The sequence below is a fragment of the Nannobrachium achirus genome, assembly GCF_963921795.1.
Source record: "Nannobrachium achirus genome assembly, chromosome: 1".
Lineage (NCBI taxonomy): Eukaryota > Metazoa > Chordata > Actinopteri > Myctophiformes > Myctophidae > Nannobrachium > Nannobrachium achirus.
In genome coordinates, this window is record NC_137810.1 from 32643984 (window position 1) to 32665515 (window position 21532).

Genomic DNA, 21532 nt, shown 5'->3' on the forward strand with positions numbered 1-21532 from the left:
CTACCATGGTGTTGTCTCAGTGTACAGACAAACTATGATGCACAAAAAAAGTCAATACACTATGATTAATCTCAACCGAGAGTTTGGCAACATGATAATGTGTCTACAGATAACTCACTGTATCAAATGCAACAATTACATTTGGCAATGGTTTGTAATCCCTGTGAACACTACTGTAGGCACAGTGACAGTGGGGTTGCAGCTAGGGATGGGACCATATGAAAATGTCATGTCACTTACGATATCGTAATAATCTAAATATCCCCAACATCCATTATCCTGGGGCGGAACATTTGCCAAAAAATAGCCGATCTACAAGCTTGTCAAAGAAATTTGGTGGAGTGAAAAATACGATTATTGTGAGAGTTTTTTATCATATTAAACAATAATAACGATTATCGTCCCATCCCTAGTTGCAGAACTCTCGTTGACAAGCTACCGCTGAGACATATTCAGGGTTACAACAGTTGACAAATGGCTTTGGTTTTTAGAGCGGGTAGCGAAGCTGTCTGAAATGTCCCAGGTGATTGAGTTCTTGAATTACAGCCAAAAGGCTAGCGACCTAAAACAGACAAACTTGATGTCACTAATAAGTTGGTTGCTGTGTATATGAAATCTTAATGTTATACTGTACTGGATTTGTTTTGAAGAGTGCATTTGGATTTGATTAGCACCATGGGATCTTTTGGCTTACAGCTGCAATCAACCGCAAACATTTTCTGTATTTTACACTGGGAGATAACGGGATGTTGCAGATCTGTGGAATGAAATTGGAATGTGCCCAACGCAAAACTTTCCCATGAGGGGAAAACATGTCTACATGTGAAATGGGGGAGGGGGGTTCAATACGTGACATAAGTCAAGAAAACAACCCCCTGACTGTTCCACCAAGAACTCCAGTTCTTGATATTCTAGTTGGCATGTATTCTGTATCAGAAGTCCTGCTTGAAGTACCAAAATGTAAAAAAAGAAAAAGTGCAGCAAAGTAAACATCAACACCCCCTCACCATAAAAAAATGACAAAAACAAAATAAGTCCATACAATCTCCACTCGGGGGAGAAGCCAGTCAAGTTTTCTTTTTTTCTTCTCCACAGCATTGTCTGTTAAGAGTGCGCTCTCCGCAGTCCCATGTCCTGCAACGATACAGTAAGAGTGCACAAGGTGCACTGGACTGAATTAATGTTGTTTATTTCCAGTCATCAGTTCGGAGTCAATGCTAAAAAGTAGCAGTTCGCAAGTTCCAGGGGCAGCAGGTAGCAGTCCAGCACTTGAGGCTTGTGTGTGGGAGTGTAAAACACCTTGGCCGAGGTCTGACTGAATTTATTTATGGCCGATGAAACCTGCAATGGGGATAGACGAGTTATTACATAATCAATAGAGCTTGTAGAGCTTTTCACCAGCCAAGCATAAAGTAACAAGTAATGTATGACAAAGAGGGGGGAAAAAGGAATGCAAATACTGTACCTGGTCAGATGTCGACTCGATTCGTGCACCTCCATCTCTGTGCTTTTAAATTCATTAAGTTCCTTGCGTATGGCAGCCTAAACAGGACACACAGAGCCAGGTTATATCAAAACATACTGTACATCCAAAACAACTGAATATCTGTGAATAGGTACTAAATACTGTAGAACAGTGGTGCTCAACGTGGGGTCAAGGCCCGGGGACCCCCATGGTCCCTGAGTCCCCAGCTAAAGGAATGATATTCAGGAACCAAATAGTCCATTTGATTCAATTTGTACACACTTAAGAGTTAAATTAACATGGAGGCATTGTACTGTGTACCGGTAGATTGGTTCAAGAGATCACAATTCGACAATTGTGGGTGTCATATCAAACTGGAGGTCCTTGAAATTAAAATGTTTGAGAACCACTGCTGTAAAAGTTACAGTATGTGTTTTACCTTATCCACTGCTGTTAGCCGTGTCCAGGGCTTGTCTGCCCGCCTGTCATAGTCCTGAGCCTCTGCTACCTCCACATAATCATTGAAGCGGATCAGAATCTTTGCCTCCCTCAGCTCCTCTACCGTGGGCCTCTGGCTCAGCTGGAGGGTGAAACACAGAGGAGAGACAATGTATCCATCAGTGGTGGAAAGTAATTGAGTACACCTGCTCAAGTACTGTACTTAAGTACCATTTTGATGTGTTTTTACTTTACTGGAGTATTTCCCATTTGGTACTCCCAACTATATTTTGATGCCAATACTTTTGTACTTTTACTACATTTTGAATACCATGCAGAGTATTTCTACATGGTGGTATTGATACTTTTACTCAAATAGAACATTTGAGTACTTCTTCCACCACCTGCAAATCATCCCAGTGCTAAACCAGCTGCATGCCATGGAACGCTCGCAGAACACAGTGAGATGAGAACACAACACACAGCTGCTCCCATAAAGGTTAGTAGACCAGCCATTCCCCACGTGGATAATGGTATATTGCATTTGGGCCCCCAAATGATTGCCAAAACATTAAGACTTTAATGATAATATAACATTAAAGGAAGGTAGTATGCAGATAGTATTCATCGTGTTAATGAGCGTTTGTTCAGTAACCGGAGTCTCCCCATCTTCCCATCTCTTTAATCAACAGAAAATAAATGTTCAGGTACAGTAGCTGACAACATTTCAGACATTATTTATCAGCTTCATTTGTATAGTGTTCCAGTTCCAAAGCTGTCTGCTAATTTCTTTGATCTAATTTCACTTGTTTAATCTGTATCCTGTCTGAGTTCTCTATCCTGACCCGAAAAAGCATTTTCTTTTTAATTAAGAGCTGAAGAGACAAGGAGGCTCCTGCTACTCGGGTACCACGAAGGGTTAATCCGCCACTGGTGAACAATCTATCCAATATACAGTAGATAATATTGTTGCTGTCGGGCAGAAACCTCTTATCTCCATATTTTACAACATAAAAGTATCAAAAGCTGAGATTGAGCTTGTCAATCTGCTACTTATGCTATTTTAGAATTTGAATCCTGAAAGGTAACAGCTATGGACATATGAGGATTCCACTCGACAGAGATGGCATATTGTACTATATACTGTATACACTGGAAGAAAACAGCAAATGTTCTTGCCAGAGACTTTTGCTGTTTATTTTCATGTTAGCAGGGATGATTTGTGAGCTTTAAAAAAGCACTTTTATTTTCTGTTGGCTGTAGTCACATTTAAGCTGCCAGCACACTTCAAAAGGAGTACATTTTTTCCTGGGTTGCCGAAACAAAAGAATCTCCATGTGGATGAAATTGTTTTATTCTTAATGCTGCTCCAATCTGAGTGCCTAACATTAGACTCTGCCCACTGTATAGTGCTAGAACAGAGATTTTACCACCTGGATATCCACTCTTTATCTCCCGTTTTTATCACCCTCCAACGCGCTTTGACATATTATTTGTCTCAGAGATCTCATCATTTGTGGCAACAGATGCTTTCGTAAGTGGACAAAATGTGTGCCGTCTCTCCATTAATTAACTGCCACCTGGTTGTATTTAGTAGTCCTTCAGAGAGATGCCTCCTAACAGACAACCTTTCTTCTCAAGTTTCTACAGTGCATTGTCAGCAGATTGTGGAAATAAACCAAAATACATCACCTTGAATTTCTGACTAAACACACAAACACAATGTTGGCATTGGTATCATCTGCGGTGACGTTTGGCTTGTTATAAAATCTTGGGGGTGCAAGAACGTGCCAAAAAGAACTTTGGCAAGAGAGTGTGTTAATTTCTTTTCACAGCAATTACATCATTTTGTTCTTACGACCTCGGCTCGCCAAACTTAGTTTCACATAGCTGGTTTGCCCCTGCAGCGCAAAGGTGGCTAATATACCATGAATTAATGTGGTATAGAGAGTGTGTGCGCTCTCTCTCTCTCTCTCTCTCTCTCTCTCTCTCTCTCTCTCTCTCTCTCTCACACACACACACACACACACACACACACACTATTGATTAATTCACAGGGATAATAGATCAACATTACAGAGACAGCTGTGAAGACAATACAATACAGATAGTAGTTGGGACGTTGTCACGTTCATTTAAAATTTAAAGTGAACATCAGTGTGTATGTCACTATGTGGGTGAGTGATCATCGCTCACACACATACAGTACGCGCACGTGAGCATACATAAGCGCTTGTGCCCTTGTTGCATAACCCTTGCGTTGTGATATGGTAACAGGTATAATAGGACCACATTTTTCAAAGAGGCTGCCATCTGAGCAGGAGAGATACGGGTCCCCATGGCAACCACCCTCGCGGCTCCAGCTGGGCTGGTGCGCGCTCGTTTGCCCAGATGTGTGCAGCCTTTTCTCCAATCAAAGCCTCTCCTCCGTCCACCTCCCGCCGTGCCTTACCTTTCTGGTCAGCCGCCGCTTAAGCTCCCTCTTCTCCTCTAGCTCTTCCAGTTCGTTCCGTGCTGGAGGGAGGAGGGAGAGGGAGGAGGGAGATTAATTGATTGATTGATTTAATACTTTATCGTGAGTGAGGCAGAGATCACATACACCAGCAGTTGCCAGCCTCTTGTGGCTCAGGGCCCACTCAAACATCGTAAAAAGCGTTCACAGCCCTCCGATCTGACCACTAAAAGTTAAGTGTTGGGGATTTTCAGAGGAATTAATGTAGTATACTGGAGCAATAAGCCACAAGAGGCATGTGGTTATTTTATAACGGCTGAGAGGTGTGGTGAGACACGCGGCGATACCACAGCAATTAAAGGGAAACCAGCCAATCAGAATCAAGGAATGGACCTAGCCGTTTTAGAATTAGATTTTTTGTTTGCTTGAGCGGTGCTAACCGTTCCTACATCTGGTCTTTTCTGTTTGTATGTATGTCCCGCCCCATCCCACATTGGCCAAGCTTCGAGACACTTAATGAATTTAATTAGCCTGATTTCAGACAGTCCACTCTGTCTCTGAGAGTTGGCGGGTCTATGGGCTGGAACCAGGCTAGAATTTAATCATAAATAGCACCGCTCACTTCAAACTAGGTGTGATCTTCTTTTACATTGTGTTTTTATAGCAATGTTATATTTAACATAAACATAATAGTGTTTTGACAAATATTCACGGACCCACTTGCAATCTCCTCACAGACCACCAGTTGACCCCTGGCCCATGGGATCGCTGGCACGTATACTTAATTACGCGTTGGTGTCTTGTATTGATTTTTTTATGTAGGTTGTGTGTGTGTGTGTGTGTGTGTGTGTGTGTGTGTGTGTGTGTGTGTGTGTGTGTGTGTGTGTGTGTGTGTATGTGTGTGTGTGTGTGTGTGCATGTGCAGACCTACGTTTGAGTATGTTCCTCTGCTCCAGTTCCTCAGCTGTTGGCCGTTGGCTGAGTCGCCTGCCAACAAAACACCATACATGTCAGCATATATCTAACAAGCAGCCTGTTCTGTGTGTGCGTGTGTGTGCGTGTGTGTGTGTGTGTGTGTGTGTGTGTGTGTGTGTTTGATCAGCACAGTGCTTCACTAGGCTTGAATCTGACTTCTAAGTGGTTAAATCCTGCGCAGCCGCCAGGCAAACTCGCTGACGATGCACGAGATATCATTTTTTATGAGGCCTTTACAGCCACTGGGAGCCTCAGATTTACATCCAACTGAACGGACAGTGATTCATGCGACAGTGGGAGAGAAAAGGTTTAGCAAGGAGACCGAGGAAAGAGGAGGGTAGAATCAAGAGGGAGAAAAGGATAAGAAGTCGGGTGTCGCGAATGAGGAAAACAGCTGCCCAACGAGGGAAGGAAAGGAGTGAAAGTACTCTTCTCGCTGGGGTTGTATCACACCTGTGAGTTTCAATATATCGAAACTGATATTTAGAACCAATAACAGATTAACAGACTTTAAGCAATAACAAACATCCTTCCATAAATGTAAAGACTGCTAGGGTCCCTGCTAAGGGCTTGACTGTCAGCGGCTGTCTTAAGCAGCTTGGTCACATCTACGGTGGCCTGCGTATAGCTGGGGCATGAGCACCAAACTAGTACTAGTAACTTAGAAATGTTTACAAAAATCAGTAAAAAAAATGAAACAAAAAAAATGCATTCCAGCCTGGGCCACTGGTGTAGTGGTCCAGGCACCTAGGCCTGGTAATTCGGCCTGGCAGTGTCACAGGGTTGAGTCCCAATCCCGACGACCTTTGCTGCATATCACTCCCCCACCTATCTCCTCATTTCCTGTCAACCTACCAATAAAGGCATAACCCCCCCCCCCCCCCCCCCCCCCCAAAAAAAAGGCATTCCATAAAATAAAATGTCCATCTTTAAACATTGACGTCCTCGCAAGTATAGTAATACAAACGTGTGTGTGTGTGTGTGTGTGTGTGTGTGTGTGTGTGTGTTACGCATAGGGTTATTATCTCACACTGTGGTGGCTCTGTGATTGGACAATATTACGAGTCTCCACGGGGACGTGTGTTTATGTGTGTGTGCGAGTTCCTTGGTTCTTATGTGTGTGTTTGATTGATTGATTATATGACATTGATGGAGAACAGTACAAGTATAGCCAATACAATAGAAATGTAGTACAGTACAAGTACAGTTAAACACCCTGCCTAAAAGGAACACGTTGGAAGTCCTTGGTATTTAATTCATGGACATAACAAAGAGCAAGCAAAGAAAACATTCAATAATATCGCAGTTATAAAAACACTATATGTACAGGATAGGGGAAACTAGGAGGTGAGGCTAAGGTAAGGGGGGGGGGGTGCTCACTTCTCGCCTATCTATGGGAGAAGTGTTAACTCCTCCTGAGTTTTGAAGGATGCCAGCGAGCTACACGTTTTTTAAGGGAGGTAGTCAAGGAATTCCACACCTGGGTGGCATTGTTGTAGAGGGAGAATTTACCCATAGTTGTGTCATTGTGTGCGTTCCCTCTGGTGTTGTGGCTGTGTGAGAGTCTCACCTTGTGAGCTTGGTTCCTATCTGCTGCCGGAACTCCAGCCTCTCCTGGTCTGTCAGCATGGGCAGGATGTTCTTGTCCTCAAGCTCCCTCAAGGATGGACGGTTACCGATCTTGATGGCCAGGGAGTCCTTTCTCAACACCTTCATGGCCAGTGTGCCTGCAGCACGGGTCCACACAGACAGGGAAAATCAACAGGATCTCTAGGCCAGTGGTTCCCAAACGTTTTCATCCCGGGACCCAAACTAGTGAAAATAGCTACAAGCTCACAACACGTTGCTTCGCGCCGTGTTGTGAGCTTGTAGTAGTTTTATTTTTTAAATTTATGAAATACTTTTGAAAAAAAAAAATTTTTTAATTGGTGAAAAGTTGTGCTTTTCTTTTGTTTAAACTTTTTTAAATCTTTTGAAATAAGATATATATAAATATATATAAATACATAAATACATAAATATATATATATATATATATATATATATATATATATATATATTATATATTATATATTATATATTTTTTTTTTAATAAAGGGGGATATTTACACAAATGGGTCCCGACCCACTGTTTGGGGAACATAACCCAGTGGGATTCTTCTCAAATTGATATGTTATTTGGTTGCGAACCGATGTTTTGTGCTAGGGACCAGAAGAGAAGATTTGTGTAAATTAAAGTCTACACATTTTCAAAAACAACATATGTACAAGCAGCTTGCAGCATGCACTGTGAGCTTTGAATAGCCAACGTATAAAATGTAGATACTGGATATCGTGGTTGAAATGATTGTGATACTTTGGCCTGCCTGACAGCGTGTCGCGGGTTCGAGTCCCGTTCCAGACGACCTTTGCTGCGTGTCACTCCGCATCTCTCTCCCCATTTCATGTCAGTCTACTGTCCTATTAATAAAGGCATAAAAGCCCGCCCCCAGACCCCACTTTGAGAACTACTGCCATAACCCACATTTTGGCGAGTTTTGGCGAGAGCAAACAGTTAAAAATCGAGATTTAATTTAAATTTCAAAGAGTGAACAAATGGAATCGAATGGACCCCGTAAGGGACCTTTTGGTTCCATTTGTGCGATCTTAAATCAACACTGAAGATTTTACTGTGCAGTGATTATTTTCCCAGCCCTCTTCCCTCTCATTTTTATAAGCGGACGGATTAAGAGCTGAGCCTGCATAAATAGTTCATATACATAATGGCGCTGCGATCAATAATTCACAACTCTCATCATGAGCCACAGCCCTGAGTGCTTCTCTGGCTCAAGTAGATTTTGCACCTACTGTACATGTGCAGCTCGTGCTTGTGCAAATTAACTCCTTAAACCCTATACAATATGGTTCTCAATGTGAGTGAGGATGACCAAAGACTCTAGCTCAAATCTTTAATTCTGGGGGTCCCCGGCGCCATAACGAGCGTTCGTTCTTTTCCCCAATCCCCGCTAGATGTGTTTGTCTCTTTGTTTGAAAAGGTATAACATTCTCAAAAATATATATTTCTAAAAATACAAATATTTTTTTGGGGAGGGGAAGATTTTCTAGATATACATTCTATGTATATAACGTTTTTACTCGGTCGTGACGCAGAAGAATTGGTTAAACTTCATGGTGGTCGTTTGCATGCTGAATGAACTCAATAACTACAAGTAACACGCCAATGGCGAGTGGCGACCGTCAGGTCAGAGCTTCTAAATACGGCACAAACTTGTCGTTGTGTCTTTGGCCACGGACCATGCAGTTTTTGAGGCGATGCACAGCGGTAACGTGATCTGCCTCTCCCCCCAAACAGACGCAGCTGACTGAGCAGTTGTTGATTAGCGTGACTGACAGACGGACATAGACTCTGCGTTCTCATACTAAATTCTCCCTGATCGTCGCAACAATCTGAAACACTCCATCGCTGACCTCGGTGGACAGACAGACAGACAGACGGACAGATGAACGGACAGACAGACACATACTTGTAAACAGCGTGTCGTCGTCCTCCTCGTCGTCTTCCTCCTCGTCCTCTTCGTCATCATCATCCTCATCCTCATCTTCCTCGTCCTCCTCTTCGTCATGGTCCTTGTACATGCCGGGCATGTCCTCGTAGTCCGCCTCGCCCGGGAGGTTCTCCTTGTCATCGTCACATTGGATCATCACCGTGGGAGCCGAGTGCATCATGGAGCTGGTCGGAGACAGAGAGGCAACGGTAAGGGGGAATGAAGCCATAGAACAGTGACTCTAGGATGGATATTGCAAGTGACCCCCAAATAATTGGCAAAACACTGAGATTTTATTGAAAGTATAACATTCAAAATGTAAAATAAGTTTGTTCTTTACAAAATGTTGTAGTGATACCAATAAATAAGACACCTAGGTTCCATTGATCCAAGGCAGAACACAATTGATTGATTGATCATTAAAATAAACATGCTCTGAAAATGCACATGGCCATAGACAGTATACCGGTACATTAGGGTAACTGACATGAAAACCACTGCCTTACAGTACACCCTGTAAGCAACACAGCTGCAGCTAATACAATTCATAATGGATGTGTTTGATTTATTTAGGTGTGTCAGTGTGTAGTAACTGTCTATGCTCGCACATTGGCACACCCATGGCTCTGGGCACATGTACATCTAACACACCCACCCATCATTAATTGGATTAATGTGCTGCTTATTAACCTGTCATGTGTTTAATCTGAGTTGAAAAGACAAATGATTAAAGCAGCCAAGGATTGAAGAACCTTAAAGCGAAGCTTTATTGATTGTTTTGTTTCGATTATTTCCAGGTCAGCCGCCGTATGAAATGTTTCTTTGTCTGTATTTAGCATTTAACACATTTTGGTAAAAGGACTTTTGGATATTGTTTGCGATGCATATACATTCCAATTCCATAGCAGACATAGGCTATGTCTTTCCCCACTATACATTAGATCTTCTCACAGTGGAGACCAATTTGTTAAAGAACGACTTCACCCATTTCAACCTATCTTATGATTGGTTCTCCCTAATGTTCATAATAAAATGGTACCGTTCTTTTCTACTTGGTCTGTGTCTCAGAGGACGGCTAGGGACACTTCAGAAAGGCACATTGTTTTTTCAAACAAGAGACTCCAGTGGAACACAGAGTGAGTAGACAAAAATGGTACCATCTTATAATGAAATAATGAAATGAAAATGGATGAAGTAATGCTTAATGCAGGGGTCATCAACAGGGGGTCCGGGACCCCTAGGGGGTCCTCAGCGTTACTGCAGGGCGGCCACCACAGCCTTGTGTGATAGGATAATTATTTTAAACTAGACCTTACCCGTTCGAAGATATGTGCTGCAAAATATGTGCAGAGTGTGGGTTATGGGGAAAGTAACTGTAACTGCATGGTGCGTGCGTGATAATATGTGGGAGCATCATAATGTAAGGAGCAGCCCATGGAGGAGTGTATATTTATGATGGATACAAATAATTTAACAGCAAAATTAGGTGAATAGCTTGCTCCACATAATTTTTCCATACCCGTTGGAAGATGAGACACACATCACCCGTTGCATGCGTGACCCATGCAGAGAGAGAGAGAGAGAGAGAGAGAGAGAGAGAGAGAGAGAGAGAGAGAGAGAGAGAGAGAGAGAGACTGCAACATTCCTAACTGTGAGAGAGGTGTGTGTGGGCCCGGGGCTACAGATCCCATGGCCTGGAGGAACGGACCGTAACCCTGACAACAGGCTGTAGAGCTGTAGAGTGAAGAAACGCTAATAAATAGCTAGAATTTGGGAAAAATGAAATTCGGGCTCCGTCAACGTGTGTATAATGCTAATGGCCAATGCCATGTTAAATTTGAGATCATTCGCTTAAGCGAGTGAATAGATAATGCATTGTGTGACCTCTGACTGACTGACTCCTCTAATTATATGATAGATGAACAATTGAACCCTCACATCCCTATACTACGAGGAGAAATTCAGCTTGTAGATCGGCTATTTTTGGCAAATAGCCAATAGTAGTTTGGTGTATAGGTAAAAAAGAGCAGACCAAGTACAGAGTGAAAGGTCAAGTTTACTAAGTAGCCACGATTTATGATTTTAAGTGGCTAAGTGTCAAACAAGTCTATGAATCTATCTATGAAATCAATGAGAATCACCATCACACATTTATACAATATGTAGAGAGGGGGTCCCTGCTGCATCTCTCTCTCTGCTAAGGGGTCCTTGGCCTGAAAACGTTGAAGACCCCTGGCTTAAAGGGTTAAGTGTCTTGCTCAGGGACACGTAGCCATGGAGGCGGGAGGTGACCTGGTGACCTTCTGATTACCAGACAGCCTCTCTACCCACTCAGCTCCTGCTGCCCACATCTCAACAATGGGCTTTAGGTTCAAAATCGGTCAAGTTTCCCATTAAGAATGTTTCTTTCACAGCACGACAATGGACAAGATGCACAGGAGTTAAGGCTCATGGATGGACCCTTTCTCTGACGCCCGCCAAGGCTGCACATTGCACAAAGAACCCAGTAGGTTGTCAAAAGGCAAAAATCACTTTGCCCGGAGCTGCCAGGGCTGACTGGCAGGAAATTAACTGGCCAGGAGACAACCAATCAGAGTGATGGATGTAGAGGTGTGGGGGCGAGGGGGCATCTGACACACATCCATCCATCAGCGCCCATGGGTCAATAACGTAGCGTTTCCCATGTGTGCAGCACTTCTGAGGGCACATGACGTGTGTGTGTGTGTGCGTGCGTGCGTGTGTGGCTGAATGTGTTGTGCTTATTCAGTGACACTAGCTCTCTACATGAATTTCAGCAGTGACCTTGGGAGCAGCTAAAAATAGACCCAAGACCAGACGGGCGAGCATAAAGCCAGAACTACTACAGCTCTGACATCAGTCTGTATTCAGGTACACCCCCCAGGATACAAGACATTCAGCCCTTTCTTAAAGCCCTTCTTAAAGATTATTTTAGGGCATTTGTGACTTATTTGATCGTAGAGCGGAATTCAATCAGAAGGATGGCACAGATACAGATCTTGCCTTTTGTAATTTAATTGATAACAGTGTCTGCTAGATGCCTATATTGCAATTGTAAGGCTTCCACAACCGTCCATTTATGCTCCTAATCTTGAACTGTCTCAATTTGAATCTTAGTCGTCTTACTGTAACACCCGACATACTTAGTTATCCGAAAATTGAAGATCTATGAACTCGCAAATGTGGGCTTGTAAATCTGCAATCTTTTGAATGTTCACCCCAGAAACGGTTGTTAACCATAGGGCTGTCACAATTATTACATAATCGTCTAATCGCAATTATTTGACATAATCGCAATTATTTTTTACATAATCGGCATAATTGTTTCCATTTTGAATCTTTTTTTTTAAGTAAAAAATTGTGGAAATAGCAGATCTACAAGCTTGTAGATCTGCTATTTCCACAATTTTTTAGATCGGCTATTTCCGCTATCAATGTATGTAAATATGAAGTTGTCAAATATGCCTGTCATTTCTTTGTATATTTAGGTTATGTGTCATATCTGCCATGTGCAACTTCAAAGCCTACAAGCCAAACAGAAATGTAATTGTCAACGACAAAAACACGATTAAATCGTTAATCGCAATTATTTGAGCGACAATTAATCGTCATGTAAAATGTCATATCGTGACAGCCCTAGTTAACCATGTTCTCCAAGTATAATCCATGATCCATTACATTTTTACACTAAAAGCTGGCGATCCGGCCGGTCGCCACCATATCTCCACAGCCAGTTTGTTCCTCCTCACCTCTCAAACCTCTTCATGGTGAGGGCCAAGGTCTTGTTGAGCTCCTCGATGATGCGACTGGGGGGATGCAGGGGAATGGGCAGGGTTCCATACTGCATGGAGTGGCCGCCCAGTGCCGTGTGGTGGCCCCTCTGGTATGTGAGCGTGGAGGAGGAGGTCTCCATGCCCCCCGTAGGCACGCAGATCATCAGCTTCTTGGGAGGTAGAGGTGGGGACAGCTTCACCGACATGCACGGTAGCTTCACCGGGGCTCCGTCTGCACCGCGGAGGGAGATCACGAGGATGACGCGTAAACGTATGTTTGTGCAAACGTCAAAGGACTTATAAAAAGACACGTGCAACATCCTAATGTCCACTAAAATGTTTGCTGAAAAATCATCATAAGAAGAGAGATCTGCACACCAAATTACTACCATTAACAGGATTTTATTTAATTCCAATGACGTACAGCAACATCTATTTTAATAAAATAGTCGATTTGGGGGGGAAATGTAAGTGTACATCTGCCATTTTTGCAATTTCTGCAAAAAAACACTATTCGACTATTTAATGTAGTCCATTATAAAAAAAAGAAATATATATATATATATATATATAAGAAGAAAAAGAAAACGATAGTTGCAGCATGGGAATAATACATGTGTATACTGTAAATGCATCTACTGTACAGTATGTGAAGATGAGCACTCACGCACACCTGCCATGTGGTTGGGCAGCCTGCTGAAAGGTTTGGGCGGCAGCGCAGGGGGCTGTTTGTGGACGGCAGGTCTGGAAAGCGTCGACTCAGCTCCATCACCCAGAAACACAGTGGGCTTCTTAGTGGGAGGCCCCTGGCTGGACTTCTGGCTGTGGTCCTGTTGACATGCACCCTCAGCGGCCATCTGGAACTCTGGACCTGTACCACAGGGGGATTAAAGAAACAACCAATCGGAGGTCAGTCGGAATGCGTTGAGGTTAAGAAAACACAAGCCAATCGCTGAGCGCACTGGCCAGGGCCTACCGATGGCTGTTGCTCCTTCCATAAGCTCAGTTCCTTCCGGTTCTGAAAGGCCAGAGCCTAGGATAGGCGAACGACCGTTCTCCAAGTTCACCTCCTCTCTCATAGCTGGACAGGAGCCATCTACACATGAGGGAGAGAGATTAGAGTGATTAGACAGAAGGGAGGGAGTCAAATACACAGGCAAAGCAAACAGGGACAGTCAAATCAGGACAGGTTACATAACTTATTATAGCTTATAACAGTGGTTCTCAAACTTTTTTTTACCTCAAAGGACCCCAGTTTAGTATGCATTAGGCCCCCATTAACCTTCACTCTCTGAGTTATAGCCCTGTAAGGGTCCATTTGGTAGCTAAATGTTAAACTATGTTTTGCTACAGACCCTCTTCTCTGGACCCCATTTCATTTCATGATGATACATTTCTCACAGGGTCACGGGTAAACGATCAAATATATAGATAAGTGTATATTGTGTTGTGACTGCATGGATAGGGTGAGTCCCACCTAGCAGAAAAGGTTGTGAAGCAAAGAAAGCAAACGGTACACCACTTCTCTGTTTCTCACCTTTGTCATAAACCTCCTTCAACACTCCTTTTTTGATCAAATCCTCTCTGCTCTGACGAGTGGACATCTTCCTCTCCAGCACTGGGGGAACAGACACAAAACAGTCACGTAAAACAAAAGCAAAACTATTTTCAAGATATCCTGAATGGAACCACTGTTCATCGTGCTCAACTGGCATGACAGCTATATTTTCAGATATCTTGTGTGCTCGAGGAAAGGCAATGGGTCGGCAAAATAAGTGGTGTTCGTCCACAGTGCATGAAGGTGCACAGAGGTTTTCACAGCTATCCCGCCAGAGACATCTTGTTTGGGACTAAAGTGTTAGACAGACAGACGATATATGATATGATATGATATAGTACTTTATTGTCAGTTCACACTGAAATTTGTCTTACGACACAGCAGTCATGTATTCAAAACATATATACCGGTACAAACATTTGTAACACATCAAGGCATACGTGACACGCTGAGTCGCGGTGCACCCCCTGTACCAGCGCACCTAGACCTAGACGATTTTTTTTGAAAAAAGATTTTTTCTTTTAAGATTTTTTTTTGAGATTTCTTTCCGATTGTGACGTCTCAAAACCAGAGAAAGACAAAACGGTCAGAAATGGGACTTTGTGAGGATAGAAGGTGCTAGTGGGACCCCAAAAAAAGGTTTTAAAATAGATAAAGTGAAATTTCATGGTGTATCACCTTTAAACTAACATCTGAAAAGCCTAATACAGATGTTTTAATACAGACAAACAGAGAAGACATCACAATCGCAAACTAACATGATGAGACACCTAACAATGAACCCAACCAGAGGTCTGACTGTAACAATGCTAATACACATGAGGGCTGATTAGAGATACAACTGGGTAAGATTGAACTGAAATGAAATGACATGAAATTAGCCAAGGGCACAGTCAATCCGAAAGGTGGTAACAGCACAGACTGTGTGGTGTAATTAAAGAACAACCCATCTTATAGCGCTTAATGAAAAGAGGGAAAGGCTGTGAGAAGGTAGGTCCATGTCCAGTTTTGTGCTTACTGATGATGTATGGAGGACCGTTATGTACAGCTGACCAAGGAGTGAACCCTGCCTTAACACCGTGTCCCTCTCAGCATATTTTCTCCTGCACCAGCACAGCGCTTAACCACTTCCCTCCTGGCGTCTCTCTCTATTTTAGGCATGTCATTATTATGAACACTTTCAGAAACAATTCCAAATATTAAAAAAATATCAAGGGTAGCGCTAGCAGATCTATGAGCACTACAAGGTATATTGTCTACTTTCGCTATTAGTCAAACAAACAACAAAGTACATACTGTGCAGATAACACGGTTAAATGAACGGCTGGCTGGGCTAACCTCGCCTACCAGTCTTTCTCGGGAGAAAGCCTGGTGTTTGTTCACAACAGACCGTTTGGTTTCCGCCTAAAGCGCGGAAACTACTAGAAGAAGTGGCGTCGCTTTGATTTGGTTCCCCTCGTTTGTTTCCCCAATCCCTATTAAAATGCTCGAGTAGCCTAGTGTAGTCTTGCCAGTCGCTACGAGTTGGACTAAAAGATGCACATACCAAACGGATTTTTCGAAAGCAAAACTACGCCGCATCAAGGTGTTTATTAGGTAGGCCCTAAAACTATGTCCTGGGTGCAGGGGAATATTTTGGGTTAAAACTGAATCCGGTTGATAGTTCCGGCCAAAGTGTAGTCCGTCTAGGACTACAACATGACGTAAAGTGGTTTCCGCTCCCGACCGGATCAAACCCCGTAAAGTGAAGTGATCCCAGACTATGGCTGGGCAAGATTGTATAAGGAGAAAAAAAAGAAGAAATAACTACAATACTGAGCAGAATACCTACTTTTCAAAATGAATGCAGCTTTGCAGTCCATATTACAGTATGTCATCTGTCCTTTTTTTTTCTTTTAACCTACTGCTACAGTAGGTGAACTTGAGGGCTGCCCATGGGGCTTTACAGAATGCTAGTGTGTGTAACAGCTGAGCAGCTGTACAACAGGCGTTTTTATGCACTCACTGATCTATCTCATACTCTCTGCATTATAAAGCGACACAATACATCCTTTTGGGGTTTTTTAACGTCTCGCTGCCGAACTCTCAAGACATGTTTGTTCACTTTCACTGGATCTTCTTACATGATGGATAGATTATTTTATTGAATGCATCATCATAACTGAATAGAGGCAAGGCCGGGTCCAACAATAACATATGGCCACACTACATGTGTGGTGTCACTGGGAGGGAGGGACCATGTGAATGAGGTGTGTGTGTTTGTGCGGTGCGTGTAATTTAGATGCACGCGAGGGAGACTGCTCTGACAGCTGGGGGACCAGCTTGGGCTTAAAAATACTCTCCTCGCTTCACTGCTGTGTTGGTGTGTGTCTCAGTAAGAGGCAGGAAGATTATAAAATAACTAGCCGGGAGTATGAGGCTTAAGACTATACTGTATAGCTTTAATGTATGCACAAAATGTAATTGCTTCCCTCTTTTACCAGTAGTGATGAAAAGTAACAACTACTATTTATTCAAGGTCTGACCTTTGACTCAATCTAAACAAAATACAACCAACCCAAAAGCATTTGCATTTCTTCACTACACAAATTAATATATTATACAATTATTTGACAGCTTTAGTTAATAGCTATGTTGTTCATACAAAACATTAACTGATAAATGATGATGTATTATATAGGTTAAGCTAGCCGGCACCCGGCAGCACATGAGGTAATTGATAATCACTGTTACCAGCTGGAACTAATTACAATCCAATAATATTTTGCGAAATGGTCCATTTTGCATAATGAGTACTTTTATGTTTGGTACTGTAATTTTGAGCCCAAAGTTTTTGTACAATTACTTTTTTGAATACAGGACGTTTGCTACAAAGTATTTCTACACTGTGGTTTGCTACATTTATTAAAGTAAAAAAAGTCAGAGTACTTATTCCACCACTGGCTACACAGATTAACCCGGTATTCCCGCACCTTACATAATCACGTACACATCATGACCTCACACTGGCTCAAACATCCCTCCAGAGAACAATCTAATTAATTATCACCACAACGAGCAGGCACCCAGGCAGAGATAAACTGATGACTACTAAAACCCATCTGAAGCGTCTGCGATTTTCAATTACCAACTCTATTCCACGGCTGTTGCGTCTGCATTTTCGATGAACAATGCCATGATTTATGTAACATAGTCTGTTTGAACTGAGTGAAAGACACAAAGATTACAATTTGTTTCCATCTAACAAGAAACTCTGGACTTTCAACGTTAATCTGATTCCAGGCGTGTCGAACGTGCACGTTTTATACAGAAAAACACACAAGCACATGTACTGTACTACTCACAGGACAAATACGACGACAGCGTCAGTGTGAAGTCGGGTACCGAGAAAGTATCCTGATTTGTCCAGCCGCTCACCACATCGACATTAAAACAGAGTCCAGCAGGAGCTACTTTAGAACCTCAAGCAAGCCCCCCACCCCCACACCCTCATAGACTAATCCTCTGTGTTAAACAATAGGCTGTTTGGTGGGAATGCGGCTTTGCTGTGGTGATCTGTGGGTTAAAACATCACAAGCTGACCTGGGGCCCCATGGCACTGACCTTCCCTTACATAACCACCACCATCATCATCATCCTATGGATCACCCTATACCAGACCCCCACCACCACCACCCATTCTGCCATTGGTCAATACGGCCTCATTTTACAGCATATATGTCTAAAACTAGAATTTCAACAACTGCCAGGTGGAGCATAGCATACTACTCGGGAAAGATGTGAGAGTGGGGTATGTATAATGGTACGGCAGGTGGTCAAGTAGCAGAGCTAAGGTACGTGTAAGCTACAGTAGGTAAGAGGGAAGAATAGTTGAGGTAGGTAGTAATGTAACCTGACGTAGGTGAGAGGATAGAGGCCGTCTAGGAATCGGAAGGTTTGACCCTCTGCGCTACCAACATTTCAGTGCTTGTACTGTACAAGTCAGTGGCAAATAAACCCAGTCTAAGTGTTGAAGTGTCCCTGAGCAAGGCACTTGACCCTTAACTGCCTCCCCAGGTGCTGTACTGATAGCATCCGCTGCTCCTCATACTGTAGTTTGGGTAAATGCAGAGGATAATGTACTTGGCAAATACCCCAACAACAAGTAAAGGGGACACAATTATTATTATTATGGTAGGAATTAATGTAGAGTTAAGGGTAAGATATACTGAGTGTAGGACAAGGGAGCTACGATAGGTAAGGTTAAAAGTGATGCCATTTGTCTCTTACCAGCAGAGGTCTGCTTGAACTTCTCACTCTTCTTCTTCCTCCATTTCCATGGCTTAAAGAGACGACCTAGGGTGGCAAATTTGCTCCGCCTGCGAATTGGTGGTGTGTGGGTGCCCGGGACCAGCGAATCAGAGCGCATCGCTGCCAACCGCTCTACCTCTTCAGCTGGAAACAAAACAGAGATTGACCAATTAACTTTAACAGCAAGTGTGAATGCTGCCGGTTAGATATGGGGGGCGGCATAGCTGAATGGTTAGCGAACCCGCCTGGGGAACCAGAGTCCCTGGTTGTCCCAGGTTTGATTCCAGGCCAGGGTAGCAATGTCGATGTGTGTCCTAGAGCAAGACTCTTAACCCCTAATTGCTCAAGCACTCCTTGTGGGCAGCGAATCAGCTGGGTTGGGCTGAAAATACTAAATTTCCCTCGTGGGAGGAGTAGATAACTATTATTATTATTAATGATGTAATAGCTTGTTCCTTGATTTCAACCCCCACTACACTGCACATCCGTCCCGTTAAGCATCAGCAAAATGAGTCAATGATCACAATATATATTATAAATGTATACATTTATTTTCCAGAGAAAAAACATTTTTACAATCTAGAATCAGCGCTTAACACAGTTCAACTTCTTCCTCAGTCTTCTCTGTTTCTTTATAAACTGTGCTTCACTCTCCACTGGAGAGTGTGTGTTCCTAATGTAATCACACTGCAGGCTGTTCTATTTAACCCACTCTGCTTTTCCATTTAAACCCCCCTTTTCCCATTACCACCATCCAGCTCCAACAGCCGTGTGTTCGGAAAAAGGACTTGAGAGTGCCAGAGGCAATGAAAACATTTTAACAGGCAGGCATGGATGTGCACACACACACACACACACACACACACACACACACACACACACACACACACACACACACACACACACACACACACACACACACACACACACACACACACACCACATAAATGACATACATATAAACAAGTAGTGAACGCTAATGCATTATGTAAATGTGTTTGCTACCTCGTGACAGGGGTTATGCTTTCTTCCCATTGTGTTTATCTGGTTTCAGGCTTTCTCCAAAAGTTATGATCGGGTTTGCATGAAACTTTGTGGAAACTTTGACCATGGGGCATAGGGAAAAACTGATTAACTTCTAACGTTTGCGCCAAGGGGCTGTGCAGTGGGCATTTCTTCTCACAAAAATGCAAATAACTTTACGAAACTCCATTAATTTTGTATGCCATCAACAGAGGCAAGCCCTACATTATTGGCCTAATCAAACAAAATAGGGTTGATGGAGAACTCATTTCGGGCCACAAATATAGTGCAGAAATGGCATCTCTTGACAATTGAACAGTGTTATAAAAGCTAAGTACTATACTGAGTGCAATCTTTTTATTTTCTGATTTGGATCGAAATTAAGTGCTTTGATAAGTGGAAGTGCTTAAAAGTGCAAAAGTGCAAAAGAGAAAACAGAGACATATCACATTATATTGAATTGTCACTATTGGTGCCTTGGTAGTTAAGAGACTGGAAAGAAAATACCTAAACAAATGGTTATGGGATAAATCTTCACTGGCACCAAGGCCAGCCCCTGCATGGTTTTCTTTTAAGCATTATTTATGACTGACCTTTCACTCTGTTCATGAAAGTTTGGGGGGATTTGAGGAGGAGCAGTTGGGTGAGCAAATGGATGAAAAAATAATGAATAGCTAACTAACCAACCAAACAAACAATCCAATAAAAGAAGCTAAAAGAATGGCTTTAGGACAACACGATTACATAAAATATCAGTACATCATCAACTGCAGATAGTGTAGGAGGTGGCAGTACAGCGAAGGTTGAAGAAGCAGGTTTGTGACCAAAAAGCCACTTGTTTTTGAACACTGCTTTCCCATCCCTCTGCCATGGAGGCACTCAAGACCATGCTGCTGTGTGTAATAGTCAATGTGTAATAGTGAATCAGGGTGCCGCCTGAAGCAAACCATGTAGATAGATACCTTTATTATCCCAAGGGGGAAATTCAGTGAGCAGCACAGAGCACAATCTTATGACAACTGAATTTCCCCCATGGGACAAAATACTTTTTAACTGTCCTTGGATGATTAAATATATTAAAATATTAGGCATTGATTGCTTCCATCGGGTGACATTAGTAATGGAAACGTTTAAGGTTAATACCTTAAACGTCACCAAACTCATGCCTATTCTTAACCATACTAACTGTGACTAAAATCATATCACAGTCTCTATCTCTGTTTCACAATCCCTCTGTCTTTGTTTTTTAAACTGATTGTACTCCAATCTGCTCTGCCTCAGATTTTTCTGAAATGCATGTTGTGGGTCCTACTCTCCTGACACATTAATTAAAACACAAACACATGCCTAAACTTAATCAGCGGCAAGGTAAGCATTTGACTGGTCTCTGGGCACAATGCAATACAGAAAGTGGAGGGTACTGTTTCTGAGCAATGGCTGAATATTGAATACAGCAAAAATCAAATTTAGGATTCGGTTGGGTTTACGGGCCACCTCTGGGAGCGTGGACAAGGACATGGCTACCAATCTGCTTATCATTCTGTCAACAACCACTACTACTACCACCATCGTCACTATGGCATAGTGGATTATTTTATCTAGGCTAACCCCTGCTGACTCAGACAGGCTCTGAATCAAACAGAGACTCTCACAGTGGGGCTACATTCTTTCCCTCAGACCCTGTGCTTGTTATCTTGGTGCTACAACGTCACAAGAATCTACTGGACTACAAAGTAACCTTATAGCCGTGATGAAATATTAGATGTGGTAGCTACAACAATGATAACACCACACCACAATGATGCATAAAACATTTTAAAGAAAATGTCTCAACCCAGTGGTTAGCTTACAACGGGTAAAAATTAAGTAAAGAAAATATGTACAGTTTCTATAAACAGCAAATCCTCAGTGTTAATATTACATCTCCATTCAGAAACATTGCCATTCAGAAGATTGACTTCTATTATTCTAAATGGAGGTGTCACCTAACCCTAA

At 42.6% G+C, this 21532-nt stretch overlaps 1 protein-coding gene across 1 annotated transcript; it reads right to left on the reverse strand.

Moving 5' to 3' along the window:
* Positions 1-1325: 1325 nt before the first annotated feature.
* On the reverse strand, positions 1326-18647 carry phactr1 (phosphatase and actin regulator 1; the record flags this gene model as incomplete). The annotated part of the gene is made up of 12 exons (XM_080728287.1): positions 18494-18647; positions 14204-14284; positions 13643-13762; positions 13340-13537; positions 12643-12898; positions 8855-9060; positions 6901-7057; positions 5287-5342; positions 4356-4417; positions 1905-2045; positions 1466-1542; positions 1326-1341 (listed from the first exon to the last, which is right to left on the reverse strand). Exons 1-12 carry the CDS (start codon positions 18630-18632, stop codon positions 1326-1328), a joined length of 1509 nt encoding a protein of 502 aa, XP_080584413.1. The 5' UTR covers positions 18633-18647.
* Positions 18648-21532: the final 2885 nt, after the last annotated feature.